At 45.8% G+C, this 15,324-nt stretch overlaps 1 protein-coding gene across 10 annotated transcripts in view; it reads left to right on the top strand.

The window, feature by feature from the left end:
• The window catches only part of Cryzl1 (crystallin zeta like 1), a 45,268-nt gene that overhangs the window by 2,068 nt on the left and 27,876 nt on the right, over positions 1–15,324 (top strand). For 9 of the 10 annotated variants that reach the window (XR_005491010.2, XR_010055943.1, NM_001013044.1 and 6 more), the window contains exon 2: positions 13,233–13,304. The exons of the other annotated variant lie outside the window; for it this stretch is intronic. Coding sequence is in view for 7 of the 9 variants with exons in the window: in NM_001013044.1 (NP_001013062.1) it covers positions 13,239–13,304 (66 nt within the window). In the remaining 2 variants the exon portion in view is untranslated. The remainder of the gene's footprint in view (positions 1–13,232; positions 13,305–15,324) is intronic. 10 annotated transcript variants of the gene reach the window in all.

The following is a 15,324-nucleotide window of genomic DNA, read 5'->3' as shown; positions in this document are numbered from 1 at the left end:
CACAGGGTACACAGGTGAAATGCAGACACATATGCAAACGAAACACCCATACATACACACTTTTTATAAGTTTTTGTAAATTACAATCGAGCTGCCTGGCCAGGCATGGTGGCACATGCCTTTAACCCTAATGCTTGAGATACAGGGGCAATCAGATCTCTATGAATTCAAGGCTATCCTGGTCTACAGAGCAAGTTCCAGGACTTTATAGAGAGACCCTGCCTCAAACAAAGATATTCGTGGTAAAATATTTGTTAATTTAAAATTCTCCACGCTGCTTAATTAAGAGGAAAGATGAATACCTGAAGGAGATTCCTGAGCCTCTGTACCAGCCTCCCTTGAGGAGGAGGCTGGGAAAGGCTTAAGAACTCATAAAATGATGGGCTCAGTGGTTAAAAGCACCAACTGCTCTTCCAGAAGTCCTGAGTTCATTTCCCAGCAACCACATGGTGGCTCACAACCATCTGTAATGGGATCCGATGCCCTCTTCTAGTGTGTCTGAGGACAGCTACGGTGTACTACTCATACACATAAAATAAATAATTCTTCAAAAAAAAAAAAAAACCTCATAAAATAAAATGGCTCACTCTGAGATGACAAGTGTATTCCCCCTAGTGGTGTAGGCCTGGAATCCCACCCAGTAGATTGGCAGTTAAGGGCCAGCCTAGACAACTTAGTGAGACTGCCTCAAAGTAGTGAAAAAGAAGGAAGGGCCACAGACATGGTATTTCCCAGTTGTATTTGTGGCAAAGTCTTCCTGTCTCAATAGCTGGTTCAGGCTGGCTGGTCTCAGCCTCTCCAGCATGGTTGGCTAGCTGTATAGCCTTCGTAGACCACTACAACACTGAGCTGAGAACTCTCAATATACGTGGTAGAGTATAATATTTCACAAAGTAATTATCTCCCATTTTTATATAATATACTTTATGAGGAGGTTGTTTCCTCTTTCAGTTCTTTGTTTTCCCATAAGGAGAACATTCTTATCAGAGTTTTGAAGAAAGACGTAATATAAGTTGGGTGAGTGTCCTGGTAGCCACCAGGAGGAGAGACGCAGGAAAATTCATGTGTCTGAGTTAGTGTGGAATTAAAAAAAAATGGCACTCCCAAGATAGGAAGTGGACTGCTGAGGTGAGGGAGGAGCACCAACGACCTCCTCTCTCACTTTCAGTACATACTAAAATCAAATTATAATTTGTATTCTACATCTAAATGTTTCCTCAGGACCCTATCATGAACTGGCCAATAGGTCACCATATACAGGTTTCTGTAATGGTAATAGGTGGAACTTCTCTTACTGGACAGAGAGGGAAGGGCTAAGAGATAGGGAAGACCCTCAATTACCTGTCTCCGTGTTCACATCTCTCCACGTGGAGTGTCGCAGTGTCACGTGACCAGGCCACCTCAACGGAAAGGCCCCATTCCTCACACACTCTCTGCCCTTGGCCCTGGTCGCCCAATTCAGAGAGGTAAATGACAGGATAAGGCTCTGTTGTTCTGCCATATCGAGTGGCCATGTTGAATAACAGTATTGGAGATAATGGCCTCCACCTTTCCAGCCAGCCATTCCCACAGCCTACCATATCAACAGGGAAAGAATTGAGGTAAGAAATCCTAGGCGTGTTTCATCTTAGTTTGTTTAAGGTGCACTGTCTCGTTTAAATATCTGATACAAGCAAAACATTCCTTCAGGGGACCAGAGAGAGACAGCTCGGTGGCTAAATGCACTGATTGTTCTTCTGAGAACCCTGGGTTCAGTTCCTAGCATCTACAAGAAAGGTCACAGCCATTGTAACTCCAGTCCTAGGGGATCCACATCTTTTTTATTTTGTTTCATTTATTATTTTACTTTCTGGGTGTTTTGCCCTCACGTATTTAAATATACCACATTTGTGTGGGTGTCCTCAGATGCCAAAAGAAAGCATCAGACTCCCTTAGAACTAGAATTATAAATGGTTGTGAGCCACCGTGTAGGTGCTGGGAATTGAACCTGAGTCCTCTAGAAGAGTAGTCAGTGCTCTTAACCACTGAGCCACCTCTTCAGCTCTGAAGCCGTACACTCTGAAGTGAAAATCAACTTAATAGACTATAGTCCTCATGGAAGAGGGTGGGAAAAAGTATTAAACTTTTCTTCTGTGATTTAAAGAACAGGTGTTTGATGGGTACCTCCCTGCTCAACAGTCAGCTGTTGACAACTTCTTGACTAGATAAAGCAACAGTGTGACATCTCTAAACACATACTGTCTGCTCGTGTAACTTACACCTTTTCTGCCTATGGATCTTGAGTTCTCGAGGTGCATAAAATGTAGGAATTATGTCACAATGTTAAAAGTCAGCCAAGTATGACTTGAAGGTACTCACAGAGCTGCAGATTGTTTGCCTGTTGATGGCACATTCCTGTCCCAGCCCTTGGGGGATGAAGGCTTAAGGTACAGGAAGGAGTTCAAGGTCATTCTCGGCTATGTAGCAAGTTTGGAACAAGCCTGAGCTACCCTTTCAAAAAAAAAAAAAAAAGAAAGAAAAGAAAAGAAATTGTCATTATTAGATGAGACTTTAAAAGGTATCTGGTCCCCTGTCCCACTCACCTGTGCTGGGATCCTTGTAATGGTATCTAGCCCATTTAAGCACTTACTTCTAGGAATAAGGACCGCTTAACTTCATTTTTCTTTTTCTAAATTTCAAATTAAAGTCAGGCACATAGGAAGCTCTTTGCAAGTTCAAGTCCAACCCAATCAACATAGTGAGTGTCAGGTCATTTAGGGCTACACAGCTAGACCTTGTCTGTAAAAGTCTTAAATTATACAAGTGAAGCAGTCTTACAGGGTGCTAGAGAGGCAGCTCAGTGGTTAAATGCACTGACTGCTCTTCTTAGAACCCTGGGTTTAGTTCTTAGCACCTGCACGGGAGGTCACAGCCACTGTGTCATAGCCAGTCCTAGGGGACTCAGCACCCTCTTCTGGCCTCTGTAGGCACTGCTTACAAGTGACCTACTACCACACAGTCACTCACATGTACATAAATAAGAATTGCAAGAAGTCTTGCCACATGTGGTGGTACACACCTATAATTCTGGAAGAAGGGGCAGGTAGATCTTTGTGAGCTCCAGGCTGGCCAGGGCTACATAGACCCTGTCTGAAAAACAAAACAAAACAAAACTTTTTCTGTTAAGTTTTATAACAGCCTATTCTGTGCCGGACTCTCTGTGGCGTGTCCAGGATAACACCGCTACCAGATCATCCCTGTCCTCCAATAATGGGCACCCACTTCCGTGTCTGATGGCTCCGAAGGGTACTTCCACCCTGGAAGCGTAGGTGACGGCTAATGTGCAGAGCTTTATGTCCAGTCGTTAACAGATGAGCTCTTGAAGAGTTGGGTGCAGCAGCAGGTGAGCCAGTGTAGTTCTTGCTGCTGTTACAACAAAAAAGAAGCCGACTGAAATCCCTTGCCCTTGGCCCTGGAGAAACCCCTGGCAGAGTCCTTCCTTTATCGAGTACCAGGACTTGCAGTTGGATGCTCAGTGTATGGAAGGTGTCCCTCTGTTTGCACAGCTGAATCTTAAGTCAACAGCCTTCCTAATCTTCTGCAGAGTTAGCATGTTTAATACATGGTTTTATAGACATTTAAAATATTGCTAACATGATCCTCAGTTTCATTTTCAGCTGATATACTTGTAAAAATGTCAAATCTGTGTGCTTCTCACAATGCATCTCAGCCAACATACCTTCTACATTTTCTGTTAAAGTATTATTATTGCTTTATTTATGTGTCTGGGTGTTGTGCCTGAGTGCAGGTCTGCATCTTTGGAGAGCACTAGATCCCCTACGACTTGTGTCACAGACAATTGTGGCTCAGTGTGGATGCTGGGCATTGAACCTGGGTCCTCTGCAAGAGCAGCCAGTGTGCTTAGCCACTGAGCCATCTCTCCAGACCCTTACCTAACTTTCTAAATATATCTGATGTCATTGGAAAGTTTTATAACCAAGATGCAGTAGGTCAGGAGTTAGGCCAGGTAAGGCTGCAGTTCAGGTCTAGCTTGGGCTACACAGGGAGACCCTATTACAAAAACAGAAGCACATAAAAACTCTTAACTATTGTAGTAGGGATGTGCTCAGTAGTAGCACACTTACATAACGTGTGAGGACCTGGGTTCAATCCCTGGCACTGCAAATAAACAAACAAACAAACAAAGTTTAATCAAGTCATATAATTTTTCAAATTATATAACATTCTTAGAAATGAGAGGGTACATCCTCATCTTTAATTTCTAATTTTATCAGATGTCTACTTATTGTCTACGTGCAAATACCTTTAAGTTCATTAAAAATTTTATTAGTGGATTCGAGTTTTTTGTTAGCCCAGGCCAGTGCCTAAGAAGCCAGGTGGGCCTTGACTGTCACCCATTCTACAATCATTTTAGTTCTAAAAGTTCAGAATTCCTGTTTTTATGAGGGGGCAGAAAGGGTGGTAGAATTGTAGATCAAATACTAATTCCTGACCTTGGTTTTCTTATATCTACTTTTGAAATAGAGAAGTAGATAAATAAACCAAGCCACCCCTTTCAAGGGCTGGAGAGAGAGTTCAGCACTGAAGAGTGCTTACTGCTCCTGCAAGGACCTGAGCTCCATTCGCAGCACATCCGGTGGCTTCCAAAGCCTCTCCCACAGCTCCAGAGGACCCAGCATCCTCTGCTGCCCTGCGCAGGCATTCACTCACAGACATGATCTTTCTATTACACTTTCACTTATTTCCTTGTAGAGTGTAAGCATGCACATGTGCTCGTGCGGGTCAGAGGCCAGCTTAGAAGACCTGGGGGACTGTGGGACTGAACTTGGGTTGTCATGCATGACAGCAGGTGCCTCGACCTGCTGAGCCATCCTGCAAGACACACAGACACACAAATTATAACAGGAAGAAAGTATTTTTAAACACTTTTTTTCTTTATGTTGTAGCTTGGAGAATAGTTTTGAGCCCATAGAGTTGTTAAGGGAGTGCAGAATTGTCTGCCAGGTCTTTGAAACTGGAACATTATTGACCCAAGCCATGTAAGAGATTCAACAGGCAGAGAAAAGAGTGGCTTCCTGAACTACAAAGGGAAGTGTTGTAAACTCAGGATGTTAGTACAGAATTATACTCGGAGAAAAGGCAGCACCAGTAGGTCAAGACTGAAGAGGAGCAGAGAGTTGTTTGTGTGATAATGCCTGTCACTGGGCATGTGCAGCACACCCGGAATCCCAGTGCATAGGAGGCAGCCAGGAGGATCCAGAGTTCAAGGCCAGGCAAGGCTAGGAATGAAGACCCTGCCTCAAAACAAACAAACCAGAGCATAGGGAAGGAGTTAATATGCCAGGCTCACTTGTTAGTAAGATAAACCTAGGCCTGTGAACGGTGGGGTGCGCTCCACCCACCTAGGGTGACTTAAGAATGTGGGACAGAGGGGGTGCAGGTGGGGTGTGTTCCTACCCACCTGGGGTGACTTAGGAGTGTGGAGCGGTGGGGTGCAGGTGGGGTGTGCTCCTACCCACCTGGGGTGACTTAGGACTGTGGAGCAGTGGGGTGCAGGTGGGGGTGCAGGTGGGGTGCGCTCCACCCACCTAGGGTGACTTAGGACTGTGGAGCAGTGGGGTGCAGGTAGGGTGCAGGTGGGGTGTGCTCCTACCCACCTGGGGTGACTTAGGAGTGTGGAGCGGTGGGGTGCAGGTGGGGTGCAGGTGGGGCGTGCTCCTACCCACCTGGGGTGACTTAGGAGTGGAGTGCAGGTGGGGTGCAGGTGGGGTGCAGGTGGGGCGTGCTCCTACCCACCTGGGGTGACTTAGGAGTGTGGAGCGGTGGGGTACAGGTGGGGTGCAGGTGGGGTGTGCTCCTACCCACCTGGGGTGACTTAGGAGTGGGGTGCAGGTAGGGTGCAGGTGGGGCGTGCTCCTACCCACCTGGGGTGACTTAGGAGTGGGGTGCAGGTGGGGTGCAGGTGGGGCGTGCTCCTACCCACCTGGGGTGACTTAGGAGTGGGGTGCAGGTGGGGTGCAGGTGGGGCGTGCTCCTACCCACCTGGGGTGACTTAGGAGTGTGGAGTGGTGGGGTGCAGGAGGGGTGCGCTCCTCCCAGTGTGAGGCTGTACAGAGGAGGGAGGATCTGGACTGTATTCACTCAGCACATCAGTGCGTTAGTGGGGTGCACTCTCAAGGACTGCTGTGCCTAGAAACACTGCGGTAGGATCAGCGTATGGTGCTAACTAAGTCACACTGACTTCATCTAACAAGTCTGTGCTGAGACACCGGGGGTGGAATAAGGTAGAGCAGCACTACGCACTTAGCCTAGAAAGCTGGGCAGAAGCTGAAAGACGTAAGTGGGAGATACAAGCCGTGTCTGTTTAAGTTCTTTTCCCCTCACAGTCCAACACGCACACGCACTCAAACTGATGCTGATAAAGACCTGCTGTCAGCCATGGTTTTCACCATCTTTGTGCACTGTGGACAAACTATAATTCCATGTCTTAAGGTGTATTTCTGCATTTGATTATCTCATCCTAGAGAGCAGGAACTATTACTCAGCTGCTCAATACAACTCTTATAGAGATCCATTTAGGTCCCCAGAGCACTCAGAGCTGGTTTCATGGGCATGAGAGCTATGCAGGTCGCTGGACCTCTTCTTCAGAGGACCTACGCTTGGCTTGAGGGCTGCTATCGTGAACTCAGACTTTCTAGTAATTTAGAAAGAAGGTACCCCACCTTTTTTTTTTTTTTTTTTTTTTTTTTTTTGGCTTTGGGCCCTGCAGGTTAAAACAACAGATCTATCAGAAAGTACCAAGTAGGCAGTCCCACAGGAGAAAGTATTGTAGTTCTGGGTGAGTGTATCATATTGGCAACTCAGTAGAAACAATTAATGCTGTGACAGTTCTAAGTAATGGCTGTCAAGGCTCCAGCCCAGCTGGTACTATGAGTTCTTAGTGACTCTTTTTTTTTTTTTTAAAGATTTATTTATTTATTATAGATGAGTACACTGTAGCTGTCTTCAGATACACCAGAAGAGGGCATCGGATCTCTTTACAGATGGTTGTGAGCCACCATGTGGTTGCTGGGAATTGAACTCATGACCTCTGGAAGAGCAGTCGGGTGCTCTTAACCGCTGAGCCATCTTTCCAGCCCAGTGACTCTTTTTTTAATGTATATAAGTACACTGTCACTATCTTCAGACACACAGAAGAGGGCATTAGATCCCATTTCAGAGGGCTGTGAGCCACCATGTGGTTGCTGGGAATTGAACTCAGGATCTCTGGAAGAGCAGTCAAGGCTCTTAACCGATGAGTCATCTCTCCAGCCCTCTTAATGAATCTTAATCCCTTTAAAATGCAGTTTCCTTGGTGTCATCACCTCCCTGCGAGGTGAGTGGAGGTGCATGCAGCTTCCTCATCCGTTTAATAAATGCAAAACGTATATACATAAACGTTCTGGACATGACACCGTCGGCAACTTTTCCAAGGTGGATGGAAACATTGCCTCACTGAAGTACTAGACAGCAGTGAGAAAGCAGAGACCTCGGCTATCTGCAGCCACTTGTGTGAGGCCCAGCAGGTCACATTGGGAGAAACTAAGGAAATATAACGCCACGCACTTCAAAGGAAGCTAGTCTGTCTGTTAAAATTCAGGCTGTTCATATGCTTAGGGGAAGGAAGATCATAACCTCCTGACAGAGGCACTTAGAGCTTCAGAAGGGTGTTTGTTGCTCCTGCTGGGGCATGAACACATTCCCTCCTCATGGACAAACTCTACCCTAGGGGTCTGCACGCGCCTGTCTATCTTCCTGCAAAGCTTACAGTTTGGAGAATTAAACAGTCTGGGCATGGTGGGTCCTACCTGTATCCTACCACTCTGGAAGCCAAGGCAGTGGAGCTCCTGGGAGTTCAAGGGCAGTCTGGGCCACAGTGAGTTCTGGGCCCACTTGGGATGAAGTTTAAAAAACATCAAAGAATTGTGAGATCCTCAAAGATACTTTAAGAACTTCCCAAAGTATCAACAGCTGGAAATACTTCCATTAAAAAGACTGGGGAGAGCACTCAGTGGGCGGTTCTCATCCAAGGGTGAGAACTGGAGTCAGTGGCCCTAACACACAGAATGGTGTGTACAGCAGTCAACCTGAATCTCAGAGCAAACTAACTGTCTAGGCCGGGCCAATGGGATTCAAGTGAGAGACCTGGTCTCAATATATAAGACAATAAAGTCTACTGAGGAAGATACCCAATGCCATCCTCTGGCCACACACACACATGTACATGTGCTCGCATGTACCCATATCGTGTCACATGCAAAGGGGGGAATTATAGAGGACCTGGGGACTCAGCGGCGAAGTACTTCTTTGGGTCCTCAACATGCATGTAAAAAAGAAGCCAGGCTTAGCCACAAACACTTGTGATTGCAGCACAAGGGAGACAGACAGGAGGATCTAAAGGAGGGGGGTATCTTGGTCAGGACTACTATTGCTGTTATAAACACCACGACAAAATCAACTTGGGGAGGAAAGGGTTTATTTGGGTCACACTCGTACATCACTGTCCATCACTGAGGAACTCAAGCAAGGCAGGAACCTGGAGGCAGGAGCTGATGCAGAGGCCATGGAGGGATGCCCCTTACTGGCTTGCTCCTCATGGCTTGCTCAACCTGCTTTCTTGTAGATCCCAGGACTACAAACTCAGAGATGACATCACCCACAATGACTGAGCCCTCCCCCATCGATCACTAAGAAAATGGGCTGCAGACTTGCCTATAACCCAAGCATATGGAAGCATTTTCTAAATTGAGGCTCCCTCCTCTCTGTGTAGTTATTAGCACGAGGGTGTTCACTGGCCAGCCAGTCTAGATGAATTGGTGATCTGGGTTTGATGAGAGACCCTGTCTCAAAGAATATGAATAAGATGGTAAGAAGCAGTGTCAGCCTCTGGCCTCTAATGCGTGCACACATATGCGTCCATCCTACACAGAACTGTATACCACCCACTTATCCAAACCACAAGATATTTTTAATTAAAAAATAGAAGAGGGTGGAGAGCAATGGCTGCTCTTTCAGGGGACCCTGTTTTGTTCCTAGCACCCACATGGTGGCTCACAACCATCTATAGCTCCACTCAGGGGACTCCTCTCTAGCCTTTTCAGGGACAAGGCACACAGACTGTACATGTAACTTGTGCAAGCACAACACTCATACATAAATAAATCTAAAAATATTTTATTTAAAAATAAAAACTAGAAGGGCTTACAGGAGTTGAACACAGCACACCCCTGGAAGTCCTGAGTTTGAGGTCAGCATTCATTAGACAGTGGGGCTACAAAACCAAGAATGCCCCAGAAGCATCCAGACCATAATTACAGTGAGCGTGTCTTAGCTGCCCACTCTCACGGTCTTAATTGGTTTTGTTTTTTGTTTTTTGTTTTTTTTTTTTTTCTTTTTCTTTTTTTGGGGACCGAACCCAGGGTCTTGCGTTTGCTAGGCAAGCGCTCTACCACTGAGCTAAATCCCCAACCCCCACGTTCTTAATTGTTGAAAGCATTTGATTACCTTTGAACACTTTTGACCTGCATGCATGGCCCTTTGAAGACATTTTTGTTGATCTGTTTTAAATACACACAATATTTTTTATTGAGTAGGAAACAGAAATCCTCTCCTCACTCCTTTTTTTCTTTCTTTATTTTTTAAGATTTACTTATCTATGTACATGACACTGTAGCCGTCTTCAGACACACCAGAAGAGGGCATCGGATCCCATTACAGATGGTTGTGAGCCACCATGTGGTTGCTGGGAATTGAACTCATGACCTCTGGAAGAGCAGTCGGGTGCTCTTAACCGCTGAGCCATCTTTCCAGCCCAGTGACTCTTTTTTTAATGTATATAAGTACACTGTCACTATCTTCAGACACACAGAAGAGGGCATTAGATCCCATTTCAGAGGGCTGTGAGCCACCATGTGGTTGCTGGGAATTGAACTCAGGATCTCTGGAAGAGCAGTCAAGGCTCTTAACCGATGAGTCATCTCTCCAGCCCTCTTAATGAATCTTAATCCCTTTAAAATGCAGTTTCCTTGGTGTCATCACCTCCCTGCGAGGTGAGTGGAGGTGCATGCAGCTTCCTCATCCGTTTAATAAATGCAAAACGTATATACATAAACGTTCTGGACATGACACCGTCGGCAACTTTTCCAAGGTGGATGGAAACATTGCCTCACTGAAGTACTAGACAGCAGTGAGAAAGCAGAGACCTCGGCTATCTGCAGCCACTTGTGTGAGGCCCAGCAGGTCACATTGGGAGAAACTAAGGAAATATAACGCCACGCACTTCAAAGGAAGCTAGTCTGTCTGTTAAAATTCAGGCTGTTCATATGCTTAGGGGAAGGAAGATCATAACCTCCTGACAGAGGCACTTAGAGCTTCAGAAGGGTGTTTGTTGCTCCTGCTGGGGCATGAACACATTCCCTCCTCATGGACAAACTCTACCCTAGGGGTCTGCACGCGCCTGTCTATCTTCCTGCAAAGCTTACAGTTTGGAGAATTAAACAGTCTGGGCATGGTGGGTCCTACCTGTATCCTACCACTCTGGAAGCCAAGGCAGTGGAGCTCCTGGGAGTTCAAGGGCAGTCTGGGCCACAGTGAGTTCTGGGCCCACTTGGGATGAAGTTTAAAAAACATCAAAGAATTGTGAGATCCTCAAAGATACTTTAAGAACTTCCCAAAGTATCAACAGCTGGAAATACTTCCATTAAAAAGACTGGGGAGAGCACTCAGTGGGCGGTTCTCATCCAAGGGTGAGAACTGGAGTCAGTGGCCCTAACACACAGAATGGTGTGTACAGCAGTCAACCTGAATCTCAGAGCAAACTAACTGTCTAGGCCGGGCCAATGGGATTCAAGTGAGAGACCTGGTCTCAATATATAAGACAATAAAGTCTACTGAGGAAGATACCCAATGCCATCCTCTGGCCACACACACACATGTACATGTGCTCGCATGTACCCATATCGTGTCACATGCAAAGGGGGGAATTATAGAGGACCTGGGGACTCAGCGGCGAAGTACTTCTTTGGGTCCTCAACATGCATGTAAAAAAGAAGCCAGGCTTAGCCACAAACACTTGTGATTGCAGCACAAGGGAGACAGACAGGAGGATCTAAAGGAGGGGGGTATCTTGGTCAGGACTACTATTGCTGTTATAAACACCACGACAAAATCAACTTGGGGAGGAAAGGGTTTATTTGGGTCACACTCGTACATCACTGTCCATCACTGAGGAACTCAAGCAAGGCAGGAACCTGGAGGCAGGAGCTGATGCAGAGGCCATGGAGGGATGCCCCTTACTGGCTTGCTCCTCATGGCTTGCTCAGCCTGCTTTCTTGTAGATCCCAGGACTACAAACTCAGAGATGACATCACCCACAATGACTGAGCCCTCCCCCATCGATCACTAAGAAAATGGGCTGCAGACTTGCCTATAACCCAAGCATATGGAAGCATTTTCTAAATTGAGGCTCCCTCCTCTCTGTGTAGTTATTAGCACGAGGGTGTTCACTGGCCAGCCAGTCTAGATGAATTGGTGATCTGGGTTTGATGAGAGACCCTGTCTCAAAGAATATGAATAAGATGGTAAGAAGCAGTGTCAGCCTCTGGCCTCTAATGCGTGCACACATATGCGTCCATCCTACACAGAACTGTATACCACCCACTTATCCAAACCACAAGATATTTTTAATTAAAAAATAGAAGAGGGTGGAGAGCAATGGCTGCTCTTTCAGGGGACCCTGTTTTGTTCCTAGCACCCACATGGTGGCTCACAACCATCTATAGCTCCACTCAGGGGACTCCTCTCTAGCCTTTTCAGGGACAAGGCACACAGACTGTACATGTAACTTGTGCAAGCACAACACTCATACATAAATAAATCTAAAAATATTTTATTTAAAAATAAAAACTAGAAGGGCTTACAGGAGTTGAACACAGCACACCCCTGGAAGTCCTGAGTTTGAGGTCAGCATTCATTAGACAGTGGGGCTACAAAACCAAGAATGCCCCAGAAGCATCCAGACCATAATTACAGTGAGCGTGTCTTAGCTGCCCACTCTCACGGTCTTAATTGGTTTTGTTTTTTGTTTTTTGTTTTTTTTTTTTTTTCTTTTTCTTTTTTTGGGGACCGAACCCAGGGTCTTGCGTTTGCTAGGCAAGCGCTCTACCACTGAGCTAAATCCCCAACCCCCACGTTCTTAATTGTTGAAAGCATTTGATTACCTTTGAACACTTTTGACCTGCATGCATGGCCCTTTGAAGACATTTTTGTTGATCTGTTTTAAATACACACAATATTTTTTATTGAGTAGGAAACAGAAATCCTCTCCTCACTCCTTTTTTTCTTTCTTTATTTTTTAAGATTTACTTATCTATGTACATGACACTGTAGCCGTCTTCAGACACACCAGAAGAGGGCATCGGATCCCATTACAGATGGTTGTGAGCCACCATGTGGGTGCTGGGAATTGAACTCAGGACCTCTGAAAGAGCAGTCAGTGCTCTTAACTGCCCCCTTCCCCCTTTCTTTTTAGACAAAGCCTGACTATCTAACCCAGGCTAGCTTCAAACTTGCAGTTCTTCCTCAGCTTACTGAATGCAGGGTCTAGCCTGTGCCACCATGCCTGAAACCTGACCCTTCAGAAAGCAGCTTGGTTGTTGATCCTAGTCCATCTCTGTCTACCTTTATCTCCTCTCTCTGTCATGTGTGAGAGAGAGCCCAGGTTGGCCCTCAACTCTGGATCATGCAGCCCCTTGTACCAGGGTGCTGGGGTCCTGGACAAGCACCAGCGCTTCAGGTGTGGTGTCCGTTTGATTGATGTCTGAATGTACTTGCTTGGGGGTTATGGTCACCTTTTCCCCCATGTCTAGATGACTTTTCCAGTTTATTGTCATTTAATAAATAGACTTCATTGTTAGTATTTTTAATTTTTAAATTTTGCTTAAATTTTCTTTATGTGTCTGGGTGTTTTACCTACATGTCTGTCTGTGTACCATGTGCATGCCTAGGGCTCAAGGCCAGAAGAGGGCCTCAGATCACTTGAAACTGGAGTTAGAGCTGGTTGTGGACCACCATGTGGGTGCTAGGAATTGAACCTGGGTCCCCCAAAAGAGCAGTAAATAACCACTTAACCACTGAGCTATCTCCAGTCCTCAAGAAGGTGTTTTTAAAGACTTGTATCTTTTTTGGTTGTATAGGTAACTATGAAAGGCTTGTATTTTCAACAGAGTTCTACAAATGAAGAAGTAACATTTGTATTTCAAGAAAAGGTAAGAATAATTATTAATTGAGATAAAATAATGCCTTTCCATATGTAGTTGCCCTTGTTTGGTCTTAGTTGCTAAGAGACAATAATGCTCAGGCAAAAGTAACTTGAGGGAGAAAGTTCTTATCTCTCAGTTCCAGGCTAAAGTTGACGGTGACAGGGAGTCATGGCTGCTAGAGCGTGAGGCAGCCTGTCACATGGCATTCAGAGAGCAAAAGATGAGTGTGTGCTGCTGCCGAGCTCTCTGTCTCCCAGGAGCCAGCCACAGAGTGATGCTGAGGGCCAGCCTTCTCATCTCCCTAAAGGCCAGCAAGATAATTCCCCACCATCTCCCAAGTTAACTCTATTAGCACTATCACAGTAAAGACCCAATAACAGTGTGCGTGTGCGTGCGTGTGCGTGTGTGTGTATGTCTATATGTATGTAGCTTGTGAGTGTGTGTATGTGTGTGTCTGTGTATCTGTGTGCATGAAAGAGACACGGTCTTCTTTAATTTCCTCCCCCCTTTTCATGTGATGTGGTCTGCATACATGTATATGAAAGAAAGACAGACAGACATATGGAGGTCAGAGGACAACTGTTTGGAGTCAGTTCCCTTCTTTTTCATTTACATTGGTCCCAGGAACCAAACTCAGGCTGCCAAGCTTCTGGGGCAGGCAAGCACCTTTCCCTGCTAGAGCTGTCCATGGCCCCAGACTCACTTTTAAATGTGTTACTGGTTAAATGGAGTTAAATGAGCAAGACCTGAGGCCAACCTCCCGTATTATTCCCCTGGACTTTTTGTGAAAACGATGGTCCGTGTTGTAGTCTTAAAGGAGCTACCTCGGGGCTGAGGACCCAAGTGTGGTTCCCAGCACCATGTCGGGTTGCTCACGCTCATCCAGAAGTCCAGCCCCAGAGGGTCTCAGTAGGCACTTCAGTCTTGTGCACAAACCACAGTCACATATGTGCGTAATACTTCTAAACAAGGTGCACTTTTAAAGGAGTTGCTGTATTGGTTGTGAGAGGTACAGGGAAGGCAGAGCGAGCTCCTGGCCTATGTGGTACAAATGGGTACAGTAAACGGGTGGAGCTCAGTACACTGCACATACCTCTGTAGCATCCACAGATCCTCAGCAGCACGGAAAACTCACTGTGAGAACTGTGCAAACGCGTGATAGGAAATGCCCGTGTTATTAGATGGGAGATTATATTCACAAGTTTAGGAGCTTCCTAGACTTACCTCACTCATTAAGCCTTTAGTGACTTAGTGGCGATTATTAGAAAGGTTCACATCAAGCCAGAGTCATCTCCCTGTCGATGTCTGGTGAAAGTAGGTGTTGCCATTTCTGTGTTAGGCACAGGGTGTTTTCTCTCTTGTCCTTCCTGGACTGGAGAGTAATGAGATCAGGAGTCTAAGGTCTAAGCTTCTGTCAGCTAACCTCCTACCACTCTCAGAAAAAGGACCTAAGGCTTGGCTGCAGCCCACTGAAACCTATCTCTAGGTACAGTTGACAAATTCATCAATATTAATGCCTTCATCTGTATCACTAAGCAACAAATTCAAGATTTAGTAAAAATGCTCCCAGAATGCTGTATATGGCAAATAAAACACAGTGACCCCATGATGGGTCATGGAACTGTGTGTAGGATCTGTCCTCATGTCACTCAGGGACACATTTCAGTTCATGGTCTGGAGTACAGATACCTGGGAGAAGTGACGTCATGTTTAATCATTTGGTCGGATGCCCAGGAGAAGTGACGTCATGTTTAATCATTTGGTCGGTGACTCTGAATGCGTTGGTTTGGCCTTGGTTGCCTTACTGAAAGTTCCAAAGTTTAGTAAGAGCTATTTGTTGTATGTGTGCTGTAAAGATCTGACAGCTTGAAGTATTCAAGTTAAAATACGGTGTCTGCCGTTCTGGTTTATGAAGCAGAGTTTTTGTGTACAGCATCTGTGCTGGTATCTGAGTGCTCCTAAAATAAAGACATGAATGCTTTTAAAATTACAGCCCCTAACGGTTCCTTCTCCTTTTCTTACTATA

Source organism: Rattus norvegicus, chromosome 11, assembly GCF_036323735.1.
Source record: "Rattus norvegicus strain BN/NHsdMcwi chromosome 11, GRCr8, whole genome shotgun sequence".
In the NCBI taxonomy this organism is placed as follows: domain Eukaryota; kingdom Metazoa; phylum Chordata; class Mammalia; order Rodentia; family Muridae; genus Rattus; species Rattus norvegicus.
This window is presented reverse-complemented; position numbering and strand designations above follow the sequence as displayed.